Source organism: Ambystoma mexicanum, chromosome 2q (assembly GCF_040938575.1).
Source record: "Ambystoma mexicanum isolate Mex_15411 chromosome 2q, UKY_AmexF1_1, whole genome shotgun sequence".
Taxonomy (NCBI): Eukaryota; Metazoa; Chordata; class Amphibia; order Caudata; family Ambystomatidae; genus Ambystoma; species Ambystoma mexicanum.
The window spans coordinates 1,011,516,295-1,011,530,671 of NC_090924.1; the positions used below are offsets into that span (position 1 = coordinate 1,011,516,295).

Genomic DNA, 14,377 nt, shown 5'->3' on the forward strand with positions numbered 1-14,377 from the left:
ATGCCAGTGGTTTCGAGGTGCTGTTGAGGCAGCGGTGAGCTTCTTGTTCGAGCTGAGGCAATCAACACATTCAGCTTGTGCAGTGTGGCAGCAAACTGGTTTGAGGAGAAGCAACAGCAGTTTAAATATTTTCGAAGAAATGCTAAACAAAGCACCGTGAGTTGTGTTGGTTTGAATGTTATTTTATGCGGTCAACAATAGTTTGATGCGGTTTAATGAGATGAATGCATGAGACCAGCTGCTTTGCCTCATCAGTTTCCAATCTAGGGGCTCAGGGACAAGATGAGTCCTTCACCTTCAGTGAGGCCCTGACTACCAGTGTAGCCGGAAGATAGGCAGGTCTTTCTCCAGCAGCAGTTTACTCCCAATGTGCCCTGGGAATGGGTATGGGTAGGGCACAGAGCTTGTCTTTGCCTTGGAACCTCACCAGTGGAGGACTTTGGAAAGGGCTGCTCTCTCAAATTAGGTCCAGATGAATTAATCTTGAAATCTTGGAATGAATCAAAGAAATGGGGGGAATATCCCTACATTATAGAGGTAGAAACCACATGGAATTGGTTCAGAGCAAGCCTGCTTTAAGATGTCCAGTCCTTGTTAGGGTCATTAGTGGCTTGTACCTTTTAGCATCATACCCAAGGCGCTTTGCAGTGCAGGAAGTGTAGGGGAAAGGAAGGAAAGATAATCCCTCATGAAATGAACATGAACAAATCCTTCCTCTTTTGTGCACTGCTCGGCATAATGACTAAACCCCTATCCCCTTTTCTAGCCCTGCACTTCAAAGGCCCTTTCATGAGCAAGCCCTATTGTGAGGCAGGCCTTTGTTAGAGAGGAGGAGCAGAATAAAGTCACATAAAACAAAAGCAACAATAAAGCTAATACAACGATTGAAATGCAAAACAGTAGCAGCAAAGGTTTTCAGTTTTTTATTAAAAACATTGAGAGTGGTGTCAAACCATACGGAAACAGGCAGTGTGTTCCACAATTTGGTGGCAAGAAAATCAAAGGAGCATTTTCTGCTCACTCAAGATTGGCACAAGATATCAAAGGCAAATTGCTGGTATTCGATCTGAGTACCCACCTTTTCTGATAAATATTCAATCTTTGTTTCAGATAGGCGGGGGACTTGCCAAAAAGGCAATTATAAATAAGTGAGTGCAGCCACAATTGCGTACGCTCCTTGACCAGGAGCCGTTGTAGTGCTTTCCTTGCAGCAGTGATATGGTCCCTTCTATTCCGGCCTGCTATTATCCTAACAGAATAGTTTTGGGCCATGTGTAGCTTGGAGAGACTACATTGTGAGATACCTGACAGAAGGTTACCGCAATAGTCTATTCTTTCCCCAATTATCGCTGTAGCTAATATAGCACAGTTTGAGTAGAGTTGAAGTGATCTTTCATGGAAAGGGATGAGTCAAGATAAACCACAAGTGTTTTGACTTTAGAAACAACCTCAACCTCACAACCGGCGATGTTGCATTTTTTTTATTCTGTCAAGAGACTATTAAGTCTAGGTTGAGAACCAACCAGCAATAACTCTGTTTTAGCCTGATTTAGAGTGAGACCATTATGGGCCATCCCACTCTGTACAATATTGAGGACAACGTTAATCCTCAAAATATCTTCATCACTTCATCATACTTGACAATTTAAACATTACTTGTGAGTCAAATCTTGTCCAGTAAGTCAAACAGTGGTTTTACAAATATATTGAAAAATGTATTTGAAAGACACAACCTTTGAGTAACACCACATGACAAGGGCACAGAGTTGGCTGCCACATCACCATAAAATACTCTGGCCTCTCTCTCAGATAAAAGGATAAGATCCACAAGTCAGCAGAGTCTGATAAAAAAGGCCTGAGCACGAATTCTATTAAAACAATCCACCCAATCGAAAGCGCAAGATAAGTCCAATTAAATCAGAAGGAAAATACACCCCTTGTCTGTATTGCCAAGCAGATTAGCTTTAAAATATCATAAAGCTGTCTCAGTGCTTTGAGAAGCCTGAAAGCTAGATTGTTTAGCTGCAAGTAGGTTGTGTGCATCAAGATGGGCTTTCATTTGAAGGTAAGCTACCCAGTACAATATTTTCAAAAGAAGTTAGAGGCTACAATAAGATCCAGAGTGGGTTTGGTTTTCTAATTAAAGGAGTAATCAATGCTTTTTTAATATATGCCAGACCCTGGGCTGAATGAAAAGATAGATTAACAAAAGTAGTTTGTGGGTTTAAGGACACCCAAAAATCTTCATAAAACAACTCTCCAAACTCATAGAGCGGTGTACTGGTAGATGGGGGAGGTCAAATCTCAGCAGGAGGAAGTGCAGCTGCTTTTTCATGTGCTAGGAGTCCGCGATTATCAATCTTCTCAAACATGGCCTTTTGGATCTTAATGCACCATTTATTATCCTTCACAACAGTTACTGCAGGAGACATGTTAGGTTTTTCAAATTATTTTAGGATCATAAACATTTCCTTGGAGTTATCCAACCTCCAAAATGGTCAGCGGAGGCAGGCATCCTGTCATTTGCTCCGTTCAACGGAATGCCGGCAGGCTGGTGCCTGGAATCCACGTGGCCTCTAATAGCTGACAAGAGCTCATAGTGCTGCCCCTGGTATGCTACAAATCAGATGTGGCTTGTAATAACTGTGTGAACCATCAGCCACCATACCAACACCCACTTATTTGTTTATATTTCCAGAGTATCCTTCCACTAGGTGCTGGTTTTGGAACAGTGGTGTAGACTTAAATGCAACCTCTCCAGCTGTCAACCGGGGCATCTGTGATCTCTGAACCTTCTCTGTGCCACAGGAGAAGGACTGCAGATCAGAGAGACTGATGCAGCTGAGCACAGGTATACACAATGCTGTTGGCATGGAGCTTGAAGAAAGGGGGTCTGTTTAGCAGACCACCCGTTCTGAGATGGATTTCCTGCATCATGTTATAGATAATAAAAATCAAATAATCCATGGCTTCTTTACACTTGCCAGATGGCAATCCTTCACAGACATCTAAAATAATGAAGGCATTTCTCATGGCATGGTACCTGGTAAATATGGGAAATTAAGCTGATCAAGATTTAAAGAAAATAGAAAAAGACAAATTAACAGATCCGTGGGTTTCATGACTTATCATGAACAATGTCATGTTGCGTGAGAGAGCCCATTTTAAACATGGTGGTGCAATAATAGAAAAATAACAACTTTTTTTGGCAAATATGTTTTTTCATGTTTCTGAAATTAGAAGCAATGCATAAATGTAGACAGATGGTCCCATCAAAAGAGTGCTATAAACAATGTCACTCTTAGATTTACGTTGGTATGGCCGATTGCACAGGCAGGGTGTACTCCTGCATCTGTTAGATGGGATACATTATATGAATCAATTCCATGCCGGATGGTCCACTTTGATCACAAAGAAGCCCATTGTTGTCTTACCTCCCTTAATCCTCCCTGAACCTCCTGGTGGTTCAGATCAATTTGTCATCTTCAGCAACACCCAGCTCTTCAAGGTAGAATCTGCACCTCTGACATGTTCCTCCAATTCCTCCAAAATGATTTCCTCCAACTTAATGATCATATGTTACATCCATGATCTTTGTTGAGGTCATGTAGACAAAAAAATATTGGTCAATGTATTGACTACTAGTACATCTTGAATTGGGTTGTACACCCTCAGTACCCTCCGGCTCTCTGTTACCACCAGACTAAAAGCCAGGTAACAAATTCAAATCCAAGAACGTTTTGAATATAATAGCTTGCAGACATTGGGCCTCATTACAAGGTTGGAGGTATAAGGGCATGGCTACTCCCAAACTCGGGTCTGGCTCCGGCTCCCGCGAATCGGGAATCACCGGGCCATTCCGACATCGGCGGGCCCGGTAATTCCCCTTGCGCAGGAGCCGGAGCCGGTACGTCCCCATTCCCATTTGAGCCCCAATAGGGCTCAATGGGAATGGGGAGGATGGTAGCAGTGGTACCGTTCCTAACGGTACCGTTGCTACCATCCAGTTCTGCTCGCGGGTGCCGCTCTGCATGCCTGGTCTGACCAGGTGTGCAGAGCCGCACCCGCGAGCAGATCTCGTAATGTGGCGGTACAGTGACAACGGCACCGGCAGCACTACCGTTTTCATTGTACCGCCACAATCGTAATGAGGCCCATTGTATTCTATTAAGCAAAGGTTTTTCATAATAAAAGCACTGGTGTTTTTACTCAGTATAATTTTTTCTTACTGCGTACAAAATTATATTTCAATTGCAAGTTACTGTTCAAAAGCGCATCTCTTCAGTCCAAGGACATGTTTCTCCAGTGCTCGAGTGGTTTTAAAATGATTACCTCTCTGTGGGCCTCATTACACGGTAGGCGGTAAGGGTTAACGGTCACCGGTAAGGGTACCAATGACCGTTAACCCTTACCGCCTTATTACGAGGTCCCTTTGCAGGTTGGTACTTTAACGCCTGCTTTTAGCAGGCGTTAAAAAACCAACCCGCAAAGGGACCTTGGTGCTAATTACGGTACCGCAATTTCGGTACCGTAATTAGCGCCTTCCCCATTCCCATTATGCCCTGTGGGGGCAAAAATGGGAATGGGGAAGGGCCTTGGTGAATGGGAAATTACCGCCCCCGCTCACCTTGGAGTAGGGCGGTAATTCCGCCATCCACCAAGGCGGACACGGTAAAATACCGGCGGCAACCATGGCGCTAATAGCGCCATGGTTTCCACCTACCATGTAATGAGGCCCTGTATCTTTTTGTACAAGGTACAAATTGGAGGAATTCCTCTCTAGTATTCATATTGCTAATCATATGGTATTTACCGCATTTGGTGTTCCCACAGACTGTTGCATGAGGTAAATATTCTAGACAGAAAAAACATGCCGTTTTTCAAATAGCACACATTTTACTGTAAGAACATGACCCAGAATGTTGCTAAAAGTGTTCCATAATAGTTTTCTGTCAGGAAACCACAAAAGGTATGTTAAAATGCTAACTACATAGGTTTCTTTATGTACTTTTGTCAATCTAAAAATGCAATACAAGGCAAAACAAAAATAATATTCATCAACATTTTTGAGGTGTAAATATTAAATATGTATGCACATTAAATTTGAAGTTTTTATTAAATTGTATGAATTTAGTCTTCACTAAAATATTGTGCTTTGCATACTTGGACTGCACTGAACTGAGAACTGATGGTAGCAAACAGAAACGTGTCCTTTCACCTTTTTTTGACTCTATGCTGCAATTCATTTGTTTTTATTTTCTAAAAAATCTTCAATAGGCGTAATTCCTTGAAATTAACTTATTTAATGATATTGATTGACCTTTGCAAATAGGTTTTATATTTGTTTCTTTACATGACGCACAGCCTTTTTTGGTTTTAATGACAGTTTTGAAACACCAAAATAAAATGGCTACTTAATAGGACTACTCAGTAGTTTTAAAAGTTGACACTTATTGATACACAAGAGGAACACAAAATTGGTGTATAGCAAAGGTGTAATAACAGCTTAATATTCTATGTTTTTCCGTTTGAGATACGTTTCTCAGTGACTACTGTAATGTAAAGTGATGTAATGATGCAATGCACATTAACTAATTTACCACCATCATGCTCTCCCAGTGCTGAGGCTAATGTCAAAAGAGCACATTAAGACTGATTGTGGTAATATCATTAGTCCTCTGTTATAGGCATCTTAAGCAGAGGTGAAGTTTCTTTTATGATATATGTTTGCAAGACTATCAATTTCCTTTACCATTAGCATTCCCAAAGTTGATGTTGTTCAAAAGGTTTCAACAATTTACTAAGACACGCCCTTCATTAAAGGTTGTATGTACTTCAAGATGATGCTCAGGAAATGTCTTATTGTATCCTTCATTTTTCAGGCCTAACAAACAACTTTGATACTCCACTGTGGATCGGACTTAACAGCTTAAATTTCAACAGTGGATGGCAATGGAGCGGTAGCAGTCCATTCAGATACTTAAACTGGGCCCCAGGTAGGTTCAAACGTATGATTAAATTAAATCGCTCTACTAGGAAATGCAGCTTTGACAACATCATCATAAATAAAAACAGATAATGTTTGCATACATTGCTAAACGAATGTTCATTGACCTGCAATCACAGAGGTTTTGCTGCAACATTGCCACTTTTAGTGAGTTGGTAAAAAAAATATTCGACCATCAGACCCTGCATGCTATAGAACATGCTCTGACTATGTGGGACACTAGAAGTGGAAGAAGTTATTGAACACTTCAACGGCAATCTAAGACGCCATTTTGCATAGGGAGTTCATATTTATGTTGCTTTCTAACAGCCATTGCATGGAACAGTAAATGCATAAAGAAGAGCAAAAACAATCCCCTGCTAGTCAACAAACGGTCCATCTGTTTCACAATTAAAATAAGGACAAATGAAGACTTTATGATGAGGCTTTATGAAAAATGCATTTTCAGGCTTCATAAAAAGAGAAGAAATCCCCCTTTCCCAAGCTGGCCACCACATTTCAGTTAAACCAAGACGACTATAGCCCCTTTTCTATTTCTATCCACATCAAACGCAAAATTGAACATTTTTAAAAGGTTGCAGGCTACCATATGGAGATGAATGAAAGTCTTAATTGGTGTACAGTTTAAATAATAATCCAAGAAAATAATTTCTTTTTGAGGATTAATGAACATTAATTTGAAGACTCTCAAAGCCTTACATTTTTAAAAACGGCCACTGCATTTCAGTTCAACCATAGCTACTGTTGTCCTCTTTTCCGTATGTATGCATGTTACATGTATATTACAAATAATGCTTAAAAAAGTGACATGCCACCAGATGCAACTTGCTAAACAGTTTAACTGTTTAACAGTAAATATAATTTCAAAAGAAAAACCTTCATACTGAGGTCTCATGAAACTTTATCCCCAGAAAGGCACATTAACACAGGCATTCCATTGCACAGGTGCCCACTGCCGAATTTTGCCCTTGAGCATAATGCAGTGCAAACTGGAAGTGGAAAAAGGTAGCATAGACGCTTGAATGGTGCCCTTTTGGCACCCCGTCGGGCAAATTGAGTAAACGTCACCTGCCTTGTGCCCATGGCAAGCAGCGTTAACAATGGATTCCTATGGAGTCCGCTCGCTTTTGGCGGTAGTCAAAAGGTGTCTAACTCAATGGAAAGCGAGCCGGCATGAAAATGCATGTTGGCGCAAATGCCAGTGTATTTGCATGGCAGAGAGGAAGGCAGAAGCGGAATCATAAATTATGATCCGCCCCACCTCCTCTTTGCAAAACAAATGCATCAAAAGTAGCTATCACATGAATGAAAGATGTAAAAGCCGTACCAAGTTGTTTAGGCCTTTCATTTGCATTCAATGCTCATTGAAAATGAGCTCGCAGCTCTGTTGCAGCCCCTCGGCCATACCAGCAGCGGCAGTCTGCTTTGCGTGTTTGAGACTGCTATTAATCCTTTGCAGAGCACAGAAGCATGCTACAGTATTTAAAATGATTGGTTGTCATCTGTGCTGAAATTGGCATCTTGCCTCAGATAAAGTTCTTTGGATATTGATATTTGTATTTAGTTTATTTCTATCGCGCTCTTACCGCGAAGTTTCTTGAACTAAAACATACACCTTAGCTGTCACAATCATTCCTAATTAAATCTAAATCAATTATGGCTGTTTGCCCTCTGAAGCAGACTCTGCTAAAACAATAACACTTTACTGCCTGTCACTGATATACCTGGCTGGGGCCTGCTCAGCACTGGTCCAGCTCTAGACACATTTGCACGTTGCACCCCTGACACGCCGACTTGATCAGGCTGCCAGCAGGGGAGGTCCAGGCATTGCCTTCAAGTCAGGCCTTTAAGCCTTTCCTGCTGTCTGACATATGGCATTATTTGGAACCCCTACCACTGCGATAGGCTGGGCTGGGGTTTCTTTCGGTGATCGACTGGCTCTTGACCCTGACCTCTGCCATTTCCTCTCGCACATTGGGGTGGGTTTAACCCCATAACAGCCTTTTAAAACAACGGGCAGGGGGCTGTGTGAAGCAGTTTTTTTTTTTTTTTTTGGGAATGCGGGTAGGCTGCAATTGCCTCATTTGCAGATACAATTTGCAGCGTTAAAGATGACTAGACTACTGCCCCTCCAGCCAGCCATTGATTTTTTTAAACCTTTATTTTTGCTGATGAGTACAGTACATATCGTAACAAAACATTTTCAGAGAGAATAAAGTAACATCGACCCATTGATCGCATACCTTTACATTATTCATACCGTGCATACTAACTCCATACTATGCAGTTGTACTATTCCACACTTAGTTATTTTATTTTTGTTTTGTGGGTATTGTCTTTTGTTTCTGTTTACATTTGTTAGAAAAGTTCATGCAGAGTCTTCTGATTGCCCCCCTTGAATGTCTCTGAGGTAAGTTCGTAATGGTGCCCAAATGTCTTTTGGTCTACTGGTAGAGTTGACACTATTCACATATCGTTCTTCCATGCCTTGAACATACAATAAGTCTCGCAGCCATGCCTCTACTGTGGGGGCTGCCTTGGATTTCTTTTTGCCACTGCCCCTGCTACAGCCACGAATCTACGAGTTGTTACAGAAGCCTTTCCAATATCGGCCAGGAGATATTTATGTGGGAGAGCTGGGATCTGTAACCCTGTGATGTCACTTATTTTTCCAGCTATAACTTCCCAAAAGGACTTTCTTGGAGGACATTCCCAGTACATGTGTATAGAGTTTGCGTTGTGGATGCCGGATTTGGAGCAGGTTGTTGGAACAGAAGGGTCATACTTGGAGATCTGCTTGGGAGTTATATTAATTGGTTTAGGATTTTAAACTGAATTAACCTGAAGTTGGAGTTAATAGATATCTCCTTGGTGTACCGGCAGTATCTGGACCATTGGGTGTCTTCTATGTCGGTTTGTAGGTCTCGTTCCCATCTACATTTCATTATATTCCTTGACGGGGTGTGGTCCTGAGCCGCTTTATATAGGCTCGACACTGAGCCAGTGAATCCCTCCTGAGATAACACCGCTGTTAGGAATTCATGAATCGGGGGGGGGGGGAGTGGGGGGGATACAGGGAAAGACGGGCATTTCTTTTTGCATGCAGCTTTTAGTCTATAATACTGTAGAGTGGTGACAAGTCCCTTCCCCACTTTGTTGTGTACTATGTCTAGTGTTGCAAAACTGCCCTCTGGGAATAGGCCTCCTATTTTAATTTCCTTGTCCGGATCCCACTTATGCTGCATGGCCGTGTCAAATGTTGGCTCCAAGTCGGGATGGTGCCATAGGGGAGTGTATGGCCAACATGGGTTCTGACATTCCACTCTGGTAAAGAGCGCTATCCAGACGCGAACCGTAGAAATCACCAGGTCTACTTCTTTTATATTGCCCTTCCTGGTTGTGTAAGGCATCGCCTGAATATCAGTTGGGGCTACTGCGAATTTCTCAGCCCGCGCATGAGCGTGTTTTTCTGCCGTTTCCCCCCAGTATTTTGCAAAGTGCGCCTGGGCTGCGTGGAAGTATAATACGAAGTCTGGGGCTGTCAGTCCACCAGTTTCATATCGCTCGCATAGCTTGGGCCATTTTAGTCTCACCGATTTCCTTGCCCATACAAAGTTGGCCGCTAGATTCTGTAACTTCTGAAAGAAGTCCCTGCCTGGCCAAATGGGTATCCCGCAAAACATGTATAATAATTTGGGTACTACCACCATCTTGAGCAGGGCCACGCGGCCATACATGGATATCGGCAGCCTACTCCAAACTGCAAGTTTATGTTCCAGGAGTTTCAGGTATGGCTTATAATTGTTAGCGTAAAGGGTCTGCTTGTCGGTGGACATTATTGTTCCCAGGTACGTGCTGTTGTGGGGGACCACTTGAATAACGCTGTGGAGGGGGATTGCTCGGTGGCTGGAGTGAGTGGAATTATTTCTGATTTTGTCTGGTTAATTTTATAGCCGGAGTACACAGAGAATGTATTTATTTCTTGCATTGTCAGTGGCAGGTGTACTTCTGTACATCTGAGGTACACCATTGTGTCGTCTGCATATAAGGACAGTAATTGGGGGTTCCCTCTAATACAAATACCCCTCCACATGTGCTCATGCCTGACCTTAGCGGCCATACCCTCTATTGTAAGCGCAGATATAAGAGGAGATAACAGGCAGCCTTGATGGGTGCCCCTACCCATTTCAAATGGAGAGGGCAGTGTGCTGTTAGTTCTCACCATTGCTACAGGATTCTTGTACAACATGCGGATATAACTCTTGAATATTGGCCCAAACCCCAGCTTGTCTAGTATTGCAAACATGTAGTTCCATGATACTGAGTCAAACGCTTTTTCAGTAATGGCGGCTGCCTTAGCTTTCGGGTCTAACTGTGATGCTATTGCAAAGAATCTCCGTAGGTTTAATGCCGTTGAACGGGTTGGGATAAACTCTGTTTGATCTGTGTGGATTAATTTATTCATGTGCGGAAGCAGTCCATTTGCTATTGCCTTCGCATAAATATTTGCGTCTGAGATTATTAATGACAGTGGCCGGTAGGATGCAGGGTCCTGCAGGGTTTTTTGAGGCTTAAGGAGGACTGTTACGATTGCTTCTCTCATTGTGCCTGGTAACTTTCCCCTCTCGAGTGCCTCCTCTCAGATTTCCAATAGTCTCGGGGCCAGCTAAGTTTTAAATACCTTGTACCCAGGGTCTTTACCTGCATAGAGGTCCAAGATGGCTTGTTCGATTTCTTCGGCTGTCAGCGGGAGATCTAGCATTGTTCCTCGTCCCCCAATTTAGGTAATGGGAATGAGTCCATATATGTTAGGAGGTCTCCCTGGGTCATTGTGTCCGCATTTGCATATAGTTTGGCGTAGAATCGTTGGAACTCCTCGTTTATTTAGTTTGGAGTCGTCTTTACATTCCCTTCCGCGTTGTGGATACTGGTAATATATCTTGATCCCTGTTCAGTTCTGATAAGGGTTGCCATTGCCTTATTTGCCTTATTGCCTTCACCATATTTCCTTGCCTTTGGGTCATGTAGAAAACTTCTTTTTCTGCCAGCGTCTTGAATTTTTCCAGATGTTCTTGTATTTTTTGCAGCTGCTCCTTCCCTGAGGGCATGGTTTGTTGAGCCTCAAGGTCCTTCAATTCCTGTTCTGTTTGTGACAATTTTTTCGTTATTTCCCTCAGGATTCCATATGATACCCCATCAGCTAGCCTCTCAGCCACACCTTGAACGTCTCCCACACCGCACTTAGGGTTTGTACTGTGCCGGCCTTGCGCCCAAAGAAATCCTCTATCTCTATTCTAAGTGCTTCTATCACCGATTCGTCCTTCAGCAGTTCTGGTGGCATGCGCCATGTGCGGTTGGTATGTTCCAAGTTCTTGGGCGACATTCTCAGGAGAACCGGGGAATGGTCTGACATTGTGTGTGGTAGGATTGAGCACTGTTCCATCTGTGGCCTCAGTTCGGGGGAGCACAGCCATTAATCAATTTGTGAGCTGGTGCCATGTACCCCGGAGTAAAATGTATAGTCCCGTTCAAGGGGGTGCAGTTCCCTCCATATGTCTGCCATGGGTAAGGTAATCATTGCCTGCTTAAGCGTGAGTGCCGCTTTGGTGATTGGTCTATGGTTTCCCACCGACCGGTCCATCTCTGGGTCTATAGTTAGGATGAGGTCACCGCCCCAGATCACATTCGCTGTACCGATTGGTGATATTAGTTCCATAATGCAGAGATAGAACTCGGGGCTGTCTGTGTTTGGACCATACGTATTGATCAATATGACTTCCCCGTTATTCAGCTGACCCCACATTATCACATAGCGGCCCTCTTCGTCGGCCAGTATTATGGACGTATGGAAGTTCACTCTCTTTTGTACTATTGTGAGGACCCCTCTCACCATCGAGGAGTAGTTTGTCGCTGCTTTTATGTGACCCCAGTTTCGTGCAAATGCATCTGTAACTTTCTTGGTGGCGTGAGTCTCTTGTAGGAATAATATGTCAATCTTATGCCGGTTTGCATATGCTAGTATCTTTCTTGCTTTTATCGGATGTGCCAGACTCATCACATTCCATGTGAGCAGCCTAACCTCCTGCATCTCCTGTATCTTCGGTTGTGTTGACATAGGTATGCCGCAGCCTCACTCTCCACTGAGGTATTGCCATGCCACTTGTGCCATACTCAACAGTGTTTTTATTTGTTACGCACAGTCTCTTCTTCTGACTACTTCCTGCTGACTTAGCAGGATGCATATTCGTGGTCCGAGTGTACGCGAGTGCTTCTTGTTCTTCTCCCCGTGGGCAACAGGCCCAACTACCTCACTGCACCCCTCCCTCACCATCTCCCCAACTGGACGGTGTAAAACCCACTGAACGTTTCAACCTTTGAACTGATGGGTGGCTCTGTAGGTCATAATCCTCTCTCCATCTGCCAACCAGACCACCTTGAGGGCCGCCGCACCTGTATCTTTGCATATCCAGAATTTGTATATTCTTATACCTTCACACGCTCATCATCTGGTCTCATTTGCTGCGGCCGGGTACTGGATCCTTTTCTTTCGCTGTTTGGGGGATATTCCATTTGATATACCCATGGCCTCATCGGGGGATTCAAAAAAGTGCACCTTGCCAGCGTGTTGTATGCGCATCTTGGCAGGGTACATCGTTGCGTAGGGGATATGTTGCGCCCTCAGTGCTCTCTTGACCTGGTCGAAGTTGAGACGAGCAGCTTGTGCCTCATTTGAAAAGTCAGGATAGATGTGAATCCTTGCAGAGTCATATGTGCCTTTCTCCCGGGACAGCCGAAAGATTGCATCCCTGTCTCGGTAGTTAAGGATGCGGGCTATGACTGTGCGTGGCGGTGCGCCAGGCTTCGGGGGTGGCATTAGGACACTGTGGGCCCTCTTGATCAGGAACTGCTGTGAAAGCTGTGCGTCCGGGAGCACTGCCTGGATTACCTCTTCCATGAAGACCTCCATTGGGACATTAATTTGTTTTTCCACCAGTCCCACCACCCTAATATTCTTACGGCGGGACCTCGATTCCAAGTCTTCACATTTCATCTGGACTACCTTCAAGTGCTTCTTGATGGTTTCCATGTCCTTGTTGTGGGTAGCTACAGTGTTCTCCACAGTGCTTATCCGGTTCTCTGTTTCTAGTACTCGTGCATTCACCTGTTGAAGATCCGCCTTAATGGACGTAATGGTGGTACCAATCTCATCCAGTTTAGAGTTTACTGCAGCGAATCCACTCTGCAGTGCCACCATGCAGGGGTCCGGGGAGTCCCCTCTTGGGCTCCATGGTTCTGGGGTGGCGGCCCGTGACGATCCAGCAGCATGGTCCTCCATATTGGCGCTAGTGTAAGCGTCCATAGGCCCCTTCCTGTTGTGCTTATTTCCTCTGGGCATGCTGAGCGCGAAATTAACTGTGTCTTGATGTGGTTCTACCTGCCCTTGTTGTGGGCAGTCTTACAAGCATGTGCTTCACTTGCTGTCGCGCTTAGGGGCTTTATTGCACTGTGCTGCTGTCGAGATGTGCCGGCTCCTCGGCTCCTGCCACCAAAATGCACCATGAGGCTTACCTCTGCTCCCCGGGATGTGTCCTGGCAGGATGTTAGGGGGTGAGGAACAGGTTATTGCTGTTTGTGGCCTGTCACCACCCGTGTCCATAGTATGTGCAGCAGTTCGATGTTCCCCCCACCTCCTTGATGGGGGGTAGAATGGGCAGTGCACACAGTGTTCACCGGGGGAGGGCTTGCTCGTCCCCGAACCCACCCACGGGTGCACGATTCTCTGTGCTTCAGCTGATTATGAGCTGCTCAGGGTGTTTGCCTCCGCGATCCCAGCAAGCTCACCGCGTATGGGGCAGGGGCCGATGGCCCAGTGGGTCGTAATGTCCTTCACCCTTCCTCCGGGGTTTACCAGCTATCCAACTGCCCTTCTGTATGCCTGGGTGTATGTGAGCAATGCGGATGAAGGAGCCACGCCGTTGCTTTCGCCGCAAGGCACCAGCTGCAGTCTCAGTATGGCCTCCCCCGTTCAGAGCACCGCTCTCCCCCGTCTCGCTTTCTTCCGTGCTGGCTCTGAGTTGCAGTTATCGGAGGGGCTGGGCTGTCACTGGCACCTGTCGGGCAGTACTGAGTGTGCAGGGGGTGGAGCCCACCCTCAACCTGGCCGGCCAGCCGCAAGCCCACCGCGCACATGGCGGCCGCCGGGGAGGGTTAGCCCTAGCCTCCCGCTCCTGCTCACGGATGTTCTTGTTGGTTGTGCCGTAGCCTCCACGCTATGATTTCCCCAGCTCCCAGCAGAACTGCTTGGACTCACCAGACGTTTGCTATGCAGGCTCTGGAGACTGGTCGCCGGATTGTCCGTGCCCGGTCCGA

At 45.0% G+C, this 14,377-nt stretch overlaps 1 protein-coding gene across 1 annotated transcript in view; it reads left to right on the forward strand.

The window, feature by feature from the left end:
* The window catches only part of LOC138569908 (macrophage mannose receptor 1-like), a 745,141-nt gene that overhangs the window by 189,789 nt on the left and 540,975 nt on the right, over window positions 1-14,377 (forward strand). The window contains exon 5 of the mRNA XM_069648337.1: window positions 5,883-5,996. Coding sequence (XP_069504438.1) covers window positions 5,883-5,996 — 114 coding nt within the window. The remainder of the gene's footprint in view (window positions 1-5,882; window positions 5,997-14,377) is intronic.